This window comes from Helianthus annuus, chromosome 12, assembly GCF_002127325.2.
Source record: "Helianthus annuus cultivar XRQ/B chromosome 12, HanXRQr2.0-SUNRISE, whole genome shotgun sequence".
Taxonomy (NCBI): domain Eukaryota; kingdom Viridiplantae; phylum Streptophyta; class Magnoliopsida; order Asterales; family Asteraceae; genus Helianthus; species Helianthus annuus.
In genome coordinates, this window is record NC_035444.2 from 22,380,530 (window position 1) to 22,397,783 (window position 17,254).

Here is a 17,254-nt window from a genome sequence, read left to right on the forward strand (position 1 = left end):
ACCCAAAGGTTTGGGTGATGGGGGGCGAATTGGGCCTGTCCAATTCGCAGCCCAGGAGTCTTTAACCTAGCCCAGTTGTGAACCTTGTGTTATATAAACAAGGTTAGACATTAGGGTTAAGGTTAATCAGCCAAAACAGTTTGTGAGAGAGAGAATTCGTGAGAGCTAGGGCTTGGACGAATTTGTGGTCTTGATTGATTGTAATTCGTCAAGATTGATAATCAATAAAGACCAGTTTGAAAGTGAATTGCTGTTTCTGTTTCCTACACGTTTTCTGCTAATTCTGATCAAGAGGATTCCGCACTCTTGATTGGAAAGACGATTCTGTGACGATCCATACACATCAAGGGGACCTACATATGTTTCTGTCCACATTGTGATTGAATCAAGAACTGCTGATTTTGGCGATGAGGATAGATTTTCTTATGTGCCTAGACTAAAGGACATGCCTTATAGTTTGAAAACATCAGCTGTAACTGAGTTTGGTAGTAACTCTGCTGGTACCAAAGATGTACCATCGACTAGTGCTGAACCCAGGAAAGGTACTAGGGTTAGGAAAGGCAAGTCTTTTGGCTCTGACTTTCATCTTTATTTGGTGGAAGGAACCAGGAATGGGGTTGAACATCATTATCAATATTGTTTCAATATTGAGGAGGATCCTAAGACATACAGTCAGGCAATGGCATCTAGGGATGTTGCTTTCTAGAAAGAAGCCATCTAAGATGAGATAGATTCTATCATGCATAATAATACATGGAAATTGTTGGGTGTCGAATCCAGCAAATAAATATAAAATAAACCTACTAGTATGAGTGGAAGTAGAGTTCGTGTCCACAGGGATACAGGTTAACTAATTATGCCAAAATGTTTTAAACACATATACGGTTGTTTTGAAAGGGGGGTTTTAAGTTTAAACTAGAATGTAAAAAAACAATTTTTAATTTTTAGATTAAAAAGAAAAGCTATTAAAATGGTTGGAAAATTTAGATGTTAAAAACTAATTTCAACACCAGGGCAATTTCTTGATTCGGTTCAACTTACGATCATTAACGGTCACGGTGCAATGGTCCTTTTAAATAATAGTTTGTATCAATACTAGACGTCACGAAGTTCGGACATCCACTCCATATAATGTCTAACCAAGCGCAGTTCGTCGGTTAGAGCCAACCCGCTACTCTAAACTCACGCCGTTCGGATTTTAGTGTGCGGGTTGCGTGATAGAAGTATCGATTATAATCAAACACACACGCCGTTCGGTATGTTTAACTAGATTGTATGATTCTATAACGAAACCGAGTTCATAGACAAACACAGCCCGTTATTTGTTCCTTTTATCAAAAATCAAAACTGGTTAGGTTTTAAAACTTGATGAACTTTATTAGATTAATTAACAAAGTGGCCAGTTTCATTAACAAACTAATATATATCCGGTAAAATATCCGGATTTAAGATCAAGAAACACACAAACAAACCACTAAAATAATTGAATCTAACATAACCGTTTCAGATAAATTTATGAACCAAATCAAAGAAAATAAACCCCGATGTCGAAACTAAAAAGATCTAGCGAGACATGATAGCTAGAACAATCAAGTTTAATTCAAAACAAAACATCAAAAGAAACTTACAAAACAAACAACCAAAATAGTTTGTTGTTCTCGAAATCACCAAAGACAAACAAAGAAAAGTCTCTTTTCTTTCTTTTTTTTTTCCTTGATCTCGAATGCCCTCAAAAAATTGATCTTTTTTTCCTTTTTGTCCACTTGCAACCGTCCAACACTGTTTCCCCTTTTTTTTCTATTAGTTTGTTGTTGATGATCATTCTACTTTTAATTGGCTCACCCCCAAAATCTATCACTTGTTTGGCTGCTTCTATTTTTTTTTTCTTGTGCTTGTTGACAGCCCGTATTTTTTAGCCCAACAAATACACTCCAAATAAAAAGATGATCTCATGACAATTAGTATTTTGGCCCAACTTCACTTCTTGTGATGTCACAATTTAGCTTAGTCACACATCCAGCTCACTTTGTTCACTAGCTTATGAATTGGTATTTCGACGTACTCCAATTCTTTCCAATGCTTTCGTCCTTCGCAATCGCTCCTCACCTTCAATATCAACCAAAAACAACCAACGTAGATTCCATTCCACAAAAACAAGCGTTTCGCAAAATAACGAGGTATGACTATGAAATATGCATGATATGTGGTGAATTTTTAATGTTAATATGCTATAAAACGTGCCAAAAAATGCAACTAACAAATCTCCCCAAGCTTAAACCTTTCCTTGTCCTCAAGGAAGTCAAGAACAAGAATAAACCAAGAAATAAACACGAAAAAAAATAATACACATATGCATGCTTTATAAAAATATTTTTTTTTTCAACCTGCTTCTTTTATTCCGGAAAACAAACTTGTAATGAGATCACATCCAACATTGTCAACTCTTATTACATTCATTCAAACCCGGGTCATACTAACACGTGTAACCGCGATTGTTGATATTCTGTGTCCCTTTAAACTCAAACCCGCTTAATCACAACCAAATGCTTTCTGCTTAATAATATACAAATTTACCAACATGGTTCAATCGTCCCCACGCCCAACACCTATGGCAACATCTACCCAACCTCACGACTTTTTGAAGATTTCCAAAACCACACTTGATGCGACCATGCACCCAAACCATGACACAATAGTTATTATCTTTTTCCGTTTTTCAAGGGGTCGGGACTTTTCTCCCTAAATTGCTCAAATATTTTTTTTTTCGATTTCGATTTTTTTCTTTCAAATTTTTGGCATACATTGTGCTCTTTTACCCCTTCCTTTTTCTCTTTTTTTTCTTTTTTTTTTTTACTATAATAACCTATGAGGTCAATTTTTCACCTCTTTGAGGTCAATTTTTCACCTCTTTATTTATTTTTTCAATGAAATTACGGAGGTGTCATGATATGGGGAACATGGTGTGTGATAGAGGATATGCAACTCAACCGATTTTTGGTCGGGATCAATCTTTAACCACAAGCATTAAGATGGGAAACAAAACACATATATATAATTAAGGTTATTGCATCCAACATTGGCGTTCCTAAGCTAGGGCCGAGCCTATCAACATATCCCGAATTATCTATGTTTTCTTCCCCAAAGTTACCATTTCGCGCATAAGCTTTGACATGCCAGAAATCATATCATATCTCATTTTTTCACAAATCATTTTCAGCGGAACAGAAACGGGTTTTTTTTAATGCATCTATATGCAACCTAAATGCAATGAACATGAAAAATGCAACTATATGCAACTATTTACAAACTAAGTGATGCATGCTAAGATGAAAACATAAAAATTACCTCTAATCTCAACCTCCCCAAGCTTAAGATATAGCATCGTCCTCGAGGCTCGGAGATGAGTGTGTAAGGAATCTACTAAGGCGGCAGATCAATGTCATACGAAGTTTTCCCAGTATCACTAGTAGCCTCATAATCTGTTGAATGCCCATGTGGAAAGTATAGCTTGTCCAATACTTATCTCCATAAAACAATCACAAATCAATTTTGTATTCACTTCAAAAATCACGGTTGTCAGTTAACACATATAAAATAAGTTCACTCAAGTCATGGTAGAGATGATTAAAATACCATCCTGCAGAATATGAAAACCCACCTGAGAGAGACGTACCTGATGTGTTGGTCGACGTAGGAGATACCTGGTGCGACGATGCTGGTTGTTGTTTGGTGAGCGGCGAATATGATGAGCAACGAGCGATGGGCGGTAATCGGCGATGGTGGTGCCGTCTTTGTGATGGTGGTGGAGACAGGCGGCGGTTGAAGATGGGTTCGGGGAGACTGCTGATTGGTGAGGTTGTGCGGTGGAGATCGGAAGCAGCGAGAGATGGAGGGGGGTCAGGACGGAGAGGGAGGTTGAGGGCGGTGGTCGACCGGCGACGGGAGCAGCGGAGAAGGCGGTAGAGAAGGGCGAACCGGTGGAGGACGAGCGGCGGCGGGGTGTGTGGGCGACGTAGGCAGTTCAGGGTGGTGAAGGTACGATGAAGGAGGTGCTGTGGTGTCTATGGGGGTAGAAGATGGATCAGATAGATCGTTGAGGAGGATTGTGGAGAAGTTAGGGTTAAAGGGAAAGAAGGGTTTTCTTTTCTTATTATCATTATTAATAATAATAATTATTATCAGCACTAAACATCTCTCCCACAAATTTTCCACAGAATGTTCACCCGGCCGGGTGAAAACTTGACACGCCCGGGTCGTGGTTCTGAATGTTTTTTATAAAATTCAACACGGTCGGGTCACTTTCTATAGAATTTTTAACACGGTCGGGGCAAGCCTCTGAAATAAAAACTCACTTTCACACGACCGGGACATTTTTTTTAAAAAAATATCCAACGCGGCCGGGTTAAACTTTTGACTAAAAGAAAACAATTTTTTTTCTGTTTTTATATTTTTTTTTGTTTTTTTTTTATGGAATTAAAACAAAAGAGAACAATACGAAACCACGGGTTGCCTCCCGCGAAGCGCCTTTCTTTCTCGTCTTTGGCTAGACTTGGACCTTATTTCGTTAATCTGGTGCTTGCTCAATGCACGGAAGAAGCTTTCGGATAATACTTGGTGATTTAAACTTTGGTGTTTTTTCCTTTGCTTTCTTCTGCGGGTCCATGAGGATCGTGACATCCATTAGATCCTTCCCAAGCTTGAACTTTTCAGTAAGTTCCTTTGCCACAGCTTCATCAATGCTTTTATTTGACACTAATGCTTGAACATCATGGTTAGACAACTCAAAACATTCATTTGTTAGTGGTTCAATGACATCTATATAATTCAGAGACGAGACATCACTTGGGTAACGCATAGCATCATCTATATTAAAATTGATTACCTCCCCATCAAATTCCATAGAAAGAGTGCCATTATAAACATCAATTTTAGTCCTTGCGGTTTTTAAAAATGGTCTTCCTAATAATATGGAACTTGAATTTGGGGCTTCATAACCCTCCATGTCTAGCACATAAAAATCAGCTGGAAAGACCAATTCATTCACTTGTACCAATATATCTTCTAATACACCTTTTGGGCGTACTATGGATCGATCGGCCAATTGAATGACTACCCCAGTCCTCTTTAACGGTCCTACATTAAGTGTTTTAAAAATCGAGTATGGTAGGACGTTAATAGAGGCTCCAAGGTCCAACATAGCTCTAGGCACAGTGATATTCCCCAATTTACAAGGAACGGTAAAAACACCCGGATCCTTGCACTTTGGAGGTAGTTTCTTTTGTAACACTGCAGAAATATTTTCACTTACCTTGACGGTTTCATTACCTTTAAGCTTCTTCTTTGATGTACAAAGTTCTTTGAGGAACTTCGCATACCGTGGGACTTGTTTAATGGCATCAAGAAGTGGAATATTTACCTCAACCTTACGGAATGTCTCCATGATCTCTTGTTCTTCCCTTTCCTTCTTTGTGCTTCGTAGCCTTGATGGAAATGGAGCTACAGGAGTAAATTTCAATTCACTTCGAACCGGTTCTTGTACTTTTTCCTTATGTTGGTCCTTCTTCTCAACAACAATTTCCTCTTCTTCTTGCATACTCGTACCGTCATAGCTCTTTCCACTCCTTAAGGTAATGGCACTCACGTTGTGCTTTGGGTTATTCTCAGTTTGTGCGGGTAATTTACCTTGAGACTCTAGTTTACTCACCGAGCTAGCAAGTTGAGCCATTTGTTGTTCTAAGTTCTTGATGCTAGCTTTAGTCTCTTGTTGAAACGTATGGGTGCTAGTAGCCAAACTTTTCACAATATCTTCCAAAGACATTCCCGAGCTACCCGCTTGTTGTTGGGCGGGTTGCTGTTGTCGAGGTTGAAAGTTTTGTTGATGTTGATTACCTTGGAAGGGCGGGTGTTGCTGATACTGTGGGGGCCTTTGCTGATAACTCATGTTAGGAGGTCCCCAATTCTGATTGCCTTGATATTGTTCATATTGTCTTGAATTTTGCCCCGGGTAACCTCCAAGTGCTTGTGCTTGTTCAACATCATCTTGCAGTGTGGGACACATATCAGTGGGGTGTCCAAATTGTAGACAAATTCCACAAGCTCGGGCTTGTGGCTCAGCACTCTTATCCTTGGTGAGTTGCATGACCGCTTTTGTCAGCTCAGCGAGTTGAGTTTCAATGTGAGGAGTCCTCACTTCCTTGACTGCGCGTGGGACATCGGTGTACCACTCTTCATCTTGTGCTGAGTGTTTGGTGTCTTCAGCTATGGAGGTAATCAAGGCCCTAATTTGAGTAGGTGTTTTGTCGAGTAGATCCCCTCCACTAGATGCATTTATCAAACGTCTCTCCATTGATGCCAATCCTTCACAAAAGTATTGAAGGAGTTGGTGATCAGTTATGCCGTGTTGTGGGCAGCGAGCACACAACTTTTTAAACCTGTCCCAATAAGTGTGCAAGGCTTCTCGTTTTAGTTGCTTGATTCCAATGATCTCCTTGCGCAGGATCGAAGCTTTAACTTCTGGGAAGTATTTGTCTAGAAACAGCTTTGCAAGTTCGTTCCAAGTAGTTACCGACCCCGGTGGTAGGTAATATAGCCATTCTTTTGCTGAGTCTTGAAGAGCAAAGGGGAATGCCCTTAGCTTGATTTGGTCTTCCGTGACATTATGTGGCTTCATACCGGAGCACACAACATGGAACTCTTTGAGGAACTTGTGTGGGTCTTCATTCTCTAGGCCTCGGAAAAGTGGTAATAGGTGAATGAGTCCGGATTTCAGCTCGAAGTTCTCCATAGCAGGGTAGTTAATGCAAAGGGGTTGTTGTGGGACATCACGAGTCGCCCACTGTCTAAGGGTTTGTTCATTTGCCATTGTAACTGCGGGAAATTGTGGTTTAGGTGAGTTTGGTTCTTGGTGGGTATGGGTAGGTGAGTGTGGTGGGGTGATGGGTGTTTCTTGATGGGATTGTGATTCCGTTTCGGTTTCTGATTCACTTGACAAGAGTATGTCCTGCCAAATGTTGGTGACCGGAGGTGAAGATATAGAGGATGAGGAGCTTGCTAACTTCTTTCGTTGTTTTGCTTGCCTCCTTAATCTCTTTGCTGTTTTCTCGATCTCCGGGTCAATCTCAAGTGGTGTACCTGTACGCAAAGATCTTGGCATAAAACGGTTAAATTTTGCCGTATCCCCGGCAACGGCGCCAATTTGTTGGGTGTCGAATCCAGCAAATAAATATAAAATAAACCTACTAGTATGAGTGGAAGTAGAGTTCGTGTCCACAGGGATACAGGTTAACTAATTATGCCAAAATGTTTTAAACACATATACGGTTGTTTTGAAAGGGGGGTTTTAAGTTTAAACTAGAATGTAAAAAAACAATTTTTAATTTTTAGATTAAAAAGAAAAGCTATTAAAATGGTTGGAAAATTTAGATGTTAAAAACTAATTTCAACACCAGGGCAATTTCTTGATTCAGTTCAACTTACGATCATTAACGGTCACGGTGCAATGATCCTTTTAAATAATAGTTTGTATCAATACTAGACGTCACGCAGTTCGGACATCCACTCCATATAATGTCTAACCAAGCGCAGTTCGTCGGTTAGAGCCAACCCGCTACTCTAAACTCACGCCGTTCGGATTTTAGTGTGCGGGTTGCGTGATAAAAGTATCGATTATAATCAAACACACACGCCGTTCGGTATGTTTAACTAGATTGTATGATTCTATAACGAAACCGAGTTCATAGACAAACACAGCCCGTTATTTGTTCCTTTTATCAAAAATCAAAACTGGTTAGGTTTTAAAACTTGATGAACTTTATTAGATTAATTAACAAAGTGGCCAGTTTCATTAACAAACTAATATATATCCGGTAAAATATCCGGATTTAAGATCAAGAAACACACAAACAAACCACTAAAATAATTGAATCTAACATAACCGTTTCACATAAATTTATGAACCAAATCAAAGAAAATAAACCCCGATGTCGAAACTAAAAAGATCTAGCCAGACATGATAGCTAGAACAATCAAGTTTAATTCAAAACAAAACATCAAAAGAAACTTACAAAACAAACAACCAAAATAGTTTGTTGTTCTCGAAATCACCAAAGACAAACAAAGAAAAGTCTCTTTTCTTTCTTTTTTTTTTCCTTGATCTCGAATGCCCTCAAAAAATTGATCTTTTTTTCCTTTTTGTCCACTTGCAACCGTCCAACACTGTTTCCCCTTTTTTTTTTCTATTAGTTTGTTGTTGATGATCATTCTACTTTTAATTGGCTCACCCCCAAAATCTATCACTTGTTTGGCTGCTTCTATTTTTTTTTTCTTGTGCTTGTTGACAGCCCGTATTTTTTAGCCCAACAAATACACTCCAAATAAAAAGATGATCCCATGACAATTAGTATTTTGGCCCAACTTCACTTCTTGTGATGTCACAATTTAGCTTAGTCACACATCCAGCTCACTTTGTTCACTAGCTTATGAATTGGTATTTCGACGTACTCCAATTCTTTCCAATGCTTTCGTCCTTCGCAATCGCTCCTCACCTTCAATATCAACCAAAAACAACCAACGTAGATTCCATTCCACAAAAACAAGCGTTTCGCAAAATAACGAGGTATGACTATGAAATATGCATGATATGTGGTGAGTTTTTAATGTTAATATGCTATAAAACGTGCCAAAAAATGCAACTAACAGAAATTGACTGATTTGCCTCCTGGTTGCAAACCTTTGGGTTGCAAATGGATTTTTAAAAGAAAGATGAAAGTTGATGGTAGCATAGATAAGTTTAAAGCCAGGTTGGTTATCTAAGGCTTTAGACAAAAGGAAGGAATAGATTTCTTTGATACATATGCTCCTGTTGCAAGAATTTTCACCATTACTTGGTAATTCACCAAATGGATGTCAAGACCGCGTTCTTGAATGGTGAATTGGATGAAGAGGTATACATGAAACAACCTGAGGGTTTTGTATTACCTGGACAAGAGCACAAGGTGTGTAAACTCATCAAATCATTATATGGTTTGAAACAAGCACCTAAGCAGTGGCATCAAAAATTTGATGACGTGATCTTATCTCATTGTTTTCTTCTAAACCAGGCTGATAAGTGTGTCTACAGTAGATTTGAATCCTCTGGTAAAGGATTGATTATTTGTCTATATGTAGATGATATGTTGATCTTTGGTACTGACCAAGATCAGGTTGATAAGACAAAGAAATTGTTGTCTTCGAATTTTGAAATGAAGGATATGGGGTAGGCAGATGTGATCCTTGGAATAAGGATTAAAAGGAGTAACAATGGTGTAACCATGACACAGTCTCATTACATTGAGAAAGTGTTGAAGAAATTCAATCATTATAATTGTTCTCCTATTAGCACTCCTCTAGACCCGAGCATCCGGTTAATGCCCAATTCTGGTGATTCAGTTTCACAATTAGAGTATTCTAAGGTCATTGGATGCTTGTTGTATGCTATGATTAGCACAAGGCCTGACATAGCTTGTGCTGTGGGTAAGTTGAGCAGATTTACTAGTAATCCTAGTTCTCAACACTGGCAAGCAGTGAACAGACTGCTTAAGTACCTAAAAGGAACCATGCACTTTGGTTTATGCTATTCAGGTTTTCCTTCAGTTATCGAAGGGTACTCTGATGTAAGTTGGATAAACAATAAGGAAGATCATTCCTCCACAAGTGGATGGGTGTTCTTACTTGGTGGAGGTGCTATCTCCTGGGCTTCAAAGAAACAAACTTGCATCACTGACTCAACTATGGAATCTGAGTTTGTGGCTCTAGCTGCAGCTGGTAAAGAAGCGGAGTGGCTCAGAAATTTGATCTATGAGATTCCATTATGGTCGAAACCGATATCACCAATCTCTATCAGGTGTGATAGTGCAGCTACATTGGCTAAGGCATATAGTCAAGTGTACAATGAGAAGTCTAGACACTTAGGTGTTAGACATAGTATGATTAGAGAATTAATCATGAATGGGGTGATATCCGTTGAGTTTGTTAGATCTGAGCTTAATTTAGCTGATCATCTAACCAAAGGGTTAGGAAGAGATCTCGTGAAGAAATCAGCTAAAGGGATGGGTTTAAAGTCCACTTTAAATATCTTATGTCAAGACACCCAATTCCCATCTAATACAACGTTAGATGCAGAATTCAATGCGGAAAGCTTGTCATAACGATATTGGAACACATTAGCAAATCATCCCAAGGTGTGTGTTCAGACTGCAAGATAAAGTAGGTTGAAGTTGAACTTCTTAATAGTTCATTGATAAATTGCAGTGCAGGTGCAAGAGTAATGAACTACCTATAAGAATATGAAGTTTAGCCGCTTCAAGAAGCTTTGGACTTGAGCTTTGATATGTTCTTTGAAGGATTAGGACACAGGCTAGTAAAATATTGTGTCAAGTGGAGTTTGGATTTGTAAAAGTTTGTGTATATTACCTACATGTATTTAAATGGATAACATGAGTTCAATCCATAGAGACACTCTGTTATTCTAATATTTGTAATGTGTAAGTGAAAATTCAATCCTCAGGACATTTTCATTATGCATGCATTTGTGTTTCTATGAGGACAATTAAGTTAATCATGGATACCACTAAAATGGGGGAGGAATGTTGGTAATTTTAGTGTTATCAACGGATTTTAGGGTATTGGATTAACTTGTTGATCGAGGAAATAACGTTAGAGATTAAACGAGTTAGGTGACGCGGGAGTGCGGGCTCGACTTAATCCTAATATTATTTGAGTCTATCATGTAATTAACTTACATGGGCCTTGTCATTACTTACTATATATTAAATTATTATTTTGCGTTTGATAAAGCCCAATAAATGGTTTTAGTCCATGGATTTTATTTAATGAAGGTGAAGTCTTGCAGACTTCTTAAAAGAATTCATTAACAGGTTTATGTCTTGGACTTATTATTTTCGTTTAGTCATATAAGGCCATATATATTGGTTTAATAAAGTTTTGGTGTTGGGCCACCACTAGTTGTTTCATTAGTTTAATAAGGCTTTGTATTAAGTCTGGGGCAGACTTTGGAAATACCTCTCGATCAAAAAGGAACATATGGGATGCGCACAGAATACACAAGAATAAAAAGGTTGAGACATACGACAGTTTCTCTGGTTACGGTGTGCGATCTTCTTATCACATAAACATCAAATTCAATTCCTATAAGAGTAGTCTCTGTCCAATCCGATAAATCATTGTGTGTAACCCGCAAATAGGTTTATCTGATAGTTTTCATACGATTGAGAGATTAATCCAGGTTTTATCATGACTTTGCAATTTCAATTCGCATTCCAGGTTTGTTAATTTCTTTGAAATTACTTGTTCTAGACCAAATTATACAACAGTATAGTGGTAATTTGGCCTGTCTAAGTTGCTTTACGATATATCATGGAGAGGAATCTGCAAGTGCTTCACATCTTCAACGGAAGTCGTGTTCATTTGTTTGTAAGCTTAACTATAAAACTACAAACTGTGTTTTCGTGTTTGAGTATGTATAAACTTTGTGTTTCTGGTGTAATAATATGTACTTAAATATTCCGCACCCCCAGGAAAATATCATGGGTCCGTCACTGATGATTGCGTGTTGGAAGAGTTGAAAAGTCAGAAACGAGAAGATTTTCTCTAACAAAACCATAAAGGCTCTTGGGGTTCTTGTGGTACAAAAATAGTTCAATATATAAGTTCATTATGTGGTCTAGTTGGTGTAAATTGCTTTTAATGTAGGTTGCCGTGTTGGGTGTTGGTTCCGGTTGCCCCTTTGTTAGTGTAGGGGCTACTCACGTTATGAATGAAGTTAACTTTCGAAAAAAAAAATTCTTTAATTGGTCCAATTGGTTTATCAATTTTTGTTGATTTCTTCCACCCACCCTATCACCACCACCGTCTCCAACATCCGACCAAGATCTGGTTGTTACAAATCTAGTTCGGTCAACAACACCACCAAAACCACCTCTTCTATTGCAACCAACCACCAATCCACCACCATCAACTCCACCATCGCAACCACCTCTCTTTCCTTCGACCCAAACCCCTAAAATTCCTATCCAAAATCCTCTTGTTTACAAACCCATAACCTTCAATCTCTGTCAAAATCCAAAACCTTGATCTCAATTAATCATAGGTGGCTTTGGCACTATAATGCGACGAGTCAAATTAGGGGGCGAACGATCCGATGTTTGTTTAGGGGTTCGGTTTGCAAGTCGATTTCATCGTCATGGGGTTTGTTTCTAACGTGTTGGATTTTGAAATTTAAATATGGTCTTTTGTGGCATGGCCAACCCTAACGCTGTGTTCCCGAGTTAACTTAATGAGGGATAAGAAAAGAAAGGAAAGGTGAGAAAGGAAAGGAGGAGAAAGGAAAAAAAATATGTCTTTCCCACCGTTTCCTCCCAAATCGGAAGGAAAGAAAAATTAAAGAATTTAGCCTAGTTTTCCTGTTATTTCCTTTCTTTTCCTTTCTTAAATGAAACTCGGGAACACGACATATTTTATTTTCCTTTCTTTTCCTTCCTTAAATGAAACTCTGGAACACAAAATATTTTTTTTTTGTTTCCTTTCCTTTCCTTCCGTTAGTAAACTCTGGAACACAGTGTAAAGGTGGGCGCGGAGGACCACCGGCCAGGGCCCGATATTTCGAAGGGCACGTTATTTTTTAAAAAAACTCCGATATGTATATGTAAAAATAAATAAATTAATAGGGTATACCCATACAAATACCAACATAGGCCCACTTACAAAACTATTTTTATGGTTTAGATTAGTTATTACCCCATTGGCATTAGGTTTAAACCTTTATTGAGCCCAATACCAATTTCATTCACGCTCAAGGACACGTTTTTTCGAGCTCGAACAGGGTACATGAATTCTCAGGGCCGGCTATGCGTCGTGGCAAGAACGATATGGGGTTTGTTTTTTTCAAGAACGATCTTGTGTTAGTTTAGATTTTAAAGTTTGAATATGGGTTTGATTTTAAACGGGTTCTAAATGGTGAGAGATTGAGAGCTCGTGAAGTGGTCGCTAGTTGGTGGTGGGTCACTGGTATGTTGAATGGTAGCGAGAAGAATATGGTGGTTGGTTGTTTCTTGATTGACCCTGGTGGTATTCAATTGATGTTGTGATCTTCAAACTGTGGAGGGATGATGAGATATAGGGGTTAGCTTGAATTTTAATCGAGTCGAGCTCGAGCCTCAAATCTCAGCTCGATTTGAAATTTGAGCTCGAGCCGAGCCAGCTCGAATTGAGTTCGAGTCGAGCTCGAGTCGGGTCGAGCTCGGCTCGATTCGGCTCGAGCTCGGCTCGATTCGGCTCGTTTACAGCCCTAGGTGAGGGAGTGTTGAGTTTTTAATTTAGATGTATTTTTTTAATTTAACAAGGGTAATTTAGTCAATGCACAAAGATAAGGGTTGTTTAACGAAAATATTTAACTGGGTTAGTGTTGAAGGACGTAACATGCAAAATCTGTTAACATAAAATACAAATAATAATAATAATAATAATAATAATAATAATAATAATAATAATAATAATAATAATAATAATAATAATAATAATAATAATAATAATAATAATAATAATAATTTAAGTTCGACCACTTTTTTTTAATGGTGAAAATTCTTTGAATGGTGCACTATCTTTTTTGGCCAAGACATCACCACCGGTTAGACATCCACCGCTGGCTAACCATCTCATCCACCTCGCTGGGTTCCTTTTCTTCCCAAAATATTGAGTAGGTTTGAGCACCAAGTCCTTAGAAAAACAGGTTGGGTTTGATACCACCACTATCAAGCAATATGTACTTCAACTGAAAGATAAAAGCTTCAATTTATAATACTTCAGCTTTTCATTCCCATATATTTTCACTCTTATAATACAATTTACTTCAAGTCTCACTATACGTGCACTTCTATTTACATCTTCACTATGCATGCACGTCTATTTCTTTATGCATATACAACCATACATAATTGATATATCTATTTCTTTTGAAGATCTAAAAGACAAATTTCTAGATAGACCCTAGTTTTAAGACTAAATATCATCAACACATTATAGGCGCATTGATGTAGCGATTACAACTTTTTTGCTTAATGTCGTGCAAATAATCCACCATCTCCGTTGTAGGAAAAGTGCCTTTGACCGTTACTTTTTTTAGAACCAAGACTTCCATCCCTATAATGATACCCACAAAAATCCAAAATTAGAACATCATAATTTTCTAATATTAACATACACACGCATTATTAATCATAATTAAAACCTGTTTTCGAGGTTTTTCTTGCTTCGGCTTCTTGGGCTCATCTCTCAATGGTTTTTGGACCTCCGGTAGAAGCTCAACTTTTTGGTGGCATATCTTTTGGACTCTTTCTAGAACCTTCAGTGGATCTATTTTTCTTCCCTTTACTACAACCTTTTGTGTCTCACAATCCGTCACAACATCTTCAACGCCTATTTTTCAAAAAAAAAAAAAAAAACACTTAATTATAAATTATACCAAAATAAGAACAATAAAGAAACTCCATAAAACAAAAAAAAAAAATAGAAAAGAGTACAAACCCTCAAAGCCTTTAAGGCATCGTCGGACTTTTTTAGCACAACCTTCGCAATCCATGAATACATTCAAAACAATCTCTTGCGGCGAGGGAGGTGGTAGCTGGTCTTTTGACCCCTTTACCATTTCCTCATCTCCGAAAGCCGGTTTTGCTTCTTCGACCTCTTTCTCTCCCTCCTCCAGATTCTTTACCTAATGAAAAACAACAATCTATATCATCATCCTCTATAAACATATTTTTATTAAAACCCAAAAGAAACTCATTGTCACACCAGATTATTATGAAAAGATGATATATATAAAAATAATAAGAATAATTGGCAACCTCATATTTCTTCTCTTCTGATTTAGAAAGCTCTAGTTCATTGAGCCCCTCCGTTAGTGATGGTGATAGAAGCTCAACATTTCGGTGACTTTTCATCTTAATTCTTTCTAGAACCTTCAACGGATCAACTTTTTCTCCCTTAACCACAACCGTATGAGTCTCACAGTCCGTAACAACATCTTCAACGCCTATATTTCAACAACTTAATAATTATTGAGTATACCAAAAAAAAAGAAATTTCAATCAAGAAACTAGAAAAAGAAAAATATACAAACCCTCAAAGCCTTTAAGACATCGCTTGACATCTCTAGCACAACTTTGACAATGCATGTAAACGCTCAAAACAATCTCTTGTTGTTGTGAGGGACATGGTGTCGGGTCTCTTGAATCCTCTCCCTTTTTCTTCGCTCCAATGCTCGGCTTTGCTTCTTCCTCCGGCTTCTTTATAAAGCACTACCAAAAGTGAACTGATGTCAATAAAATATGTTAAATTAACCTTATGACAAGTGTAACAACTTACTAGTTGATGATCAATAGCTTCTTGTAACTGATCCACGACCTCTTTCATTGTTGGGCGTTCTTCTCTGTTCTTCAAACATTGATAGGCAATCTTTGAAAACATACGTAACGAATCTGTGTTCATCTGCTTGTGTAAGTAGGAAGGAATGATCTTGTCTAGTGTTTTCCTTATGTAATATTTTTCAACCCAAACAGCTAAAGATCGACGGTCTGTTGATTGGTTCTGTTTAAACATAATGGAAAACATGTAAACATACCTTTGATTGCATCAGACAGGCCAACAGTAGTGTTTGACATGATTGTCAGCTTGATCTGGTTCCTCCTTAGGGTGCAATCTAATGATGGTGATGAAGAAACCGAAAAGGGTGTTCGGTTGGGAGAGGGAGGCGAGATTGATGTTATGTGTTATTAGGGTTTGTGTAATTGTCTAACCCTTTAACCTCCACATTATTCTCCTTATATATGCACCCAGGAGGAAACCCTAATTAGTTAATAAGGGTAATTAGGCCCATCAACAATTACCAACTAAATATTTAATAGGATTGTTATATATTTTGATCCATATAATGTAAATGATTATAATGGCTACTAGATTAAATATAAAATAAATATATTTAATCTTACATTCTCCCACTTAGCCGAGTAATCATTTACTATGAGTATTAGATAAGTCTGATCAGGAGTTAACACTCATTTTAGCCTTAAACAAGTACTATAGCAGAGAAATACAGCCGTTGAATCATTATGCGACTCAGGACCCCCATTAATCATACTATACTATAGCCTTAATTTAAAACCTAATCGTCATGATCAAAATATGCATAAGCCCTTTGTTTGACTTGTAACTTTAATTGTATATATGCCATTATGTCGACTTGACATATTCTTAGAGACATACAAAATCAAACTGATGAGGAAAATTAACTAATACTTAGTCATTCATAGTACGATATGCAATTGCGCACGGCCATTTATTAATATCCGTCTATGAGCTCTCTTAATAAGACTTATGGGTAATAGCCCTTCAGTTATAGGATCCTTAAGCATATCATGAATGTATCTGATACAAAACTTAGTTTCCTCAATTCGTTCATAAACGAATAACTAATTGTGTATCGAAACTTAATGCAGCACCTCTTGAACTGTTACTATTCAAGGAGTCATGGTAGCTGGCTTTATCACACTAAGTCTTCAAACATTAATTATATGGAGTTAATAACTTATGAGTCCACTGATAAATTTCCAACAACATTTAGTGACTATATTATGTCGTTATAACTTAGGTTGTTAATATCAGTGCATTATGACTCCTCCATGAGATAGGTTTTGTCTGCTGACATAAGGATATACCCGAAATTACATTCTGTCATCTTTGAATATCACAAAGTTAAAGTAATCAACCGGTTTTTAGTTCTCACTTTTTCTTCAAATTTTAGTCTCTCTTTTCTTTTAAAGATATTGTAATACTCCATTAGATGTTTCACATTAATCTAGACAAAACTAGTGTGTTGCAATATGAGTAATATCTAAATGAGTATAGACTTAAACTTACATAAGGCTTCCAATTAATGAAGCGTAAATAAATAATCTCATTTATCCTATTATCCTCTAAAGAAGAGCAGTATTGTTTGTTACATATGTAAGGACCCATTTAAAGTTAAACTTATGGAACGAAACTAATGTCCCATTGGGTCTATCTCGGTATGTTATGATATCAATCACGTAAGAGATATCTCTGAGATCTATTATATCAAAGTTTGTGTTAACAATTCTTTGACTTATGTAACATATACCTGTCAAAAGAATATCATCTATATAGACAAGTTTATCTTAGTTGC

At 37.4% G+C, this 17,254-nt stretch overlaps 2 protein-coding genes and 1 long non-coding RNA gene across 3 annotated transcripts; all 3 read right to left on the minus strand.

Moving 5' to 3' along the window:
• Nucleotides 1–1,486: 1,486 nt before the first annotated feature.
• Nucleotides 1,487–4,150, minus strand: LOC110894363. Its single transcript, XR_002566261.2, has 2 exons — nt 3,659–4,150; nt 1,487–3,518 (listed from the first exon to the last, which is right to left on the minus strand). It is a non-coding gene; the product is annotated as an uncharacterized LOC110894363 (long non-coding RNA).
• A 974-nt stretch (nt 4,151–5,124) lies between these two features.
• On the minus strand, nt 5,125–7,153 carry LOC110892589. Its single transcript, XM_035981220.1, has 2 exons — nt 5,309–7,153; nt 5,125–5,133 (listed from the first exon to the last, which is right to left on the minus strand). Exons 1-2 carry the CDS (start codon nt 7,151–7,153, stop codon nt 5,125–5,127), a joined length of 1,854 nt encoding a protein of 617 aa, XP_035837113.1.
• Nucleotides 7,154–13,981: 6,828 nt separating this feature from the next.
• LOC110894364 (heavy metal-associated isoprenylated plant protein 7) lies at nt 13,982–15,570 on the minus strand. The gene is made up of 6 exons (XM_022141576.2): nt 15,418–15,570; nt 15,173–15,350; nt 14,898–15,085; nt 14,578–14,764; nt 14,282–14,469; nt 13,982–14,193 (listed from the first exon to the last, which is right to left on the minus strand). Exons 1-6 carry the CDS (start codon nt 15,538–15,540, stop codon nt 14,173–14,175), a joined length of 885 nt encoding a protein of 294 aa, XP_021997268.1. The 5' UTR covers nt 15,541–15,570; the 3' UTR covers nt 13,982–14,172.
• Between the last annotated feature and the right edge of the window lie 1,684 nt (nt 15,571–17,254).

Coding starts and splice junctions, on each gene's coding strand:
- LOC110892589 (XM_035981220.1), bottom strand. CDS start 7,153: ATGCCAAGATCTTTGCGTACAGGTACACCACTTGAGATTGACCCGGAG.
- LOC110894364 (XM_022141576.2), bottom strand. CDS start 15,540: ATGAACACAGATTCGTTACGTATGTTTTCAAAGATTGCCTATCAATGT. Junction 15,086..15,172: donor ATGTCTTAAAGGCTTTGAGG/GTTTGTATATTT, acceptor GTTGAAATATAG/GCGTTGAAGATGTTGTTACG. Junction 14,194..14,281: donor AAGAAAAACCTCGAAAACAG/GTTTTAATTATG, acceptor GTATCATTATAG/GGATGGAAGTCTTGGTTCTA.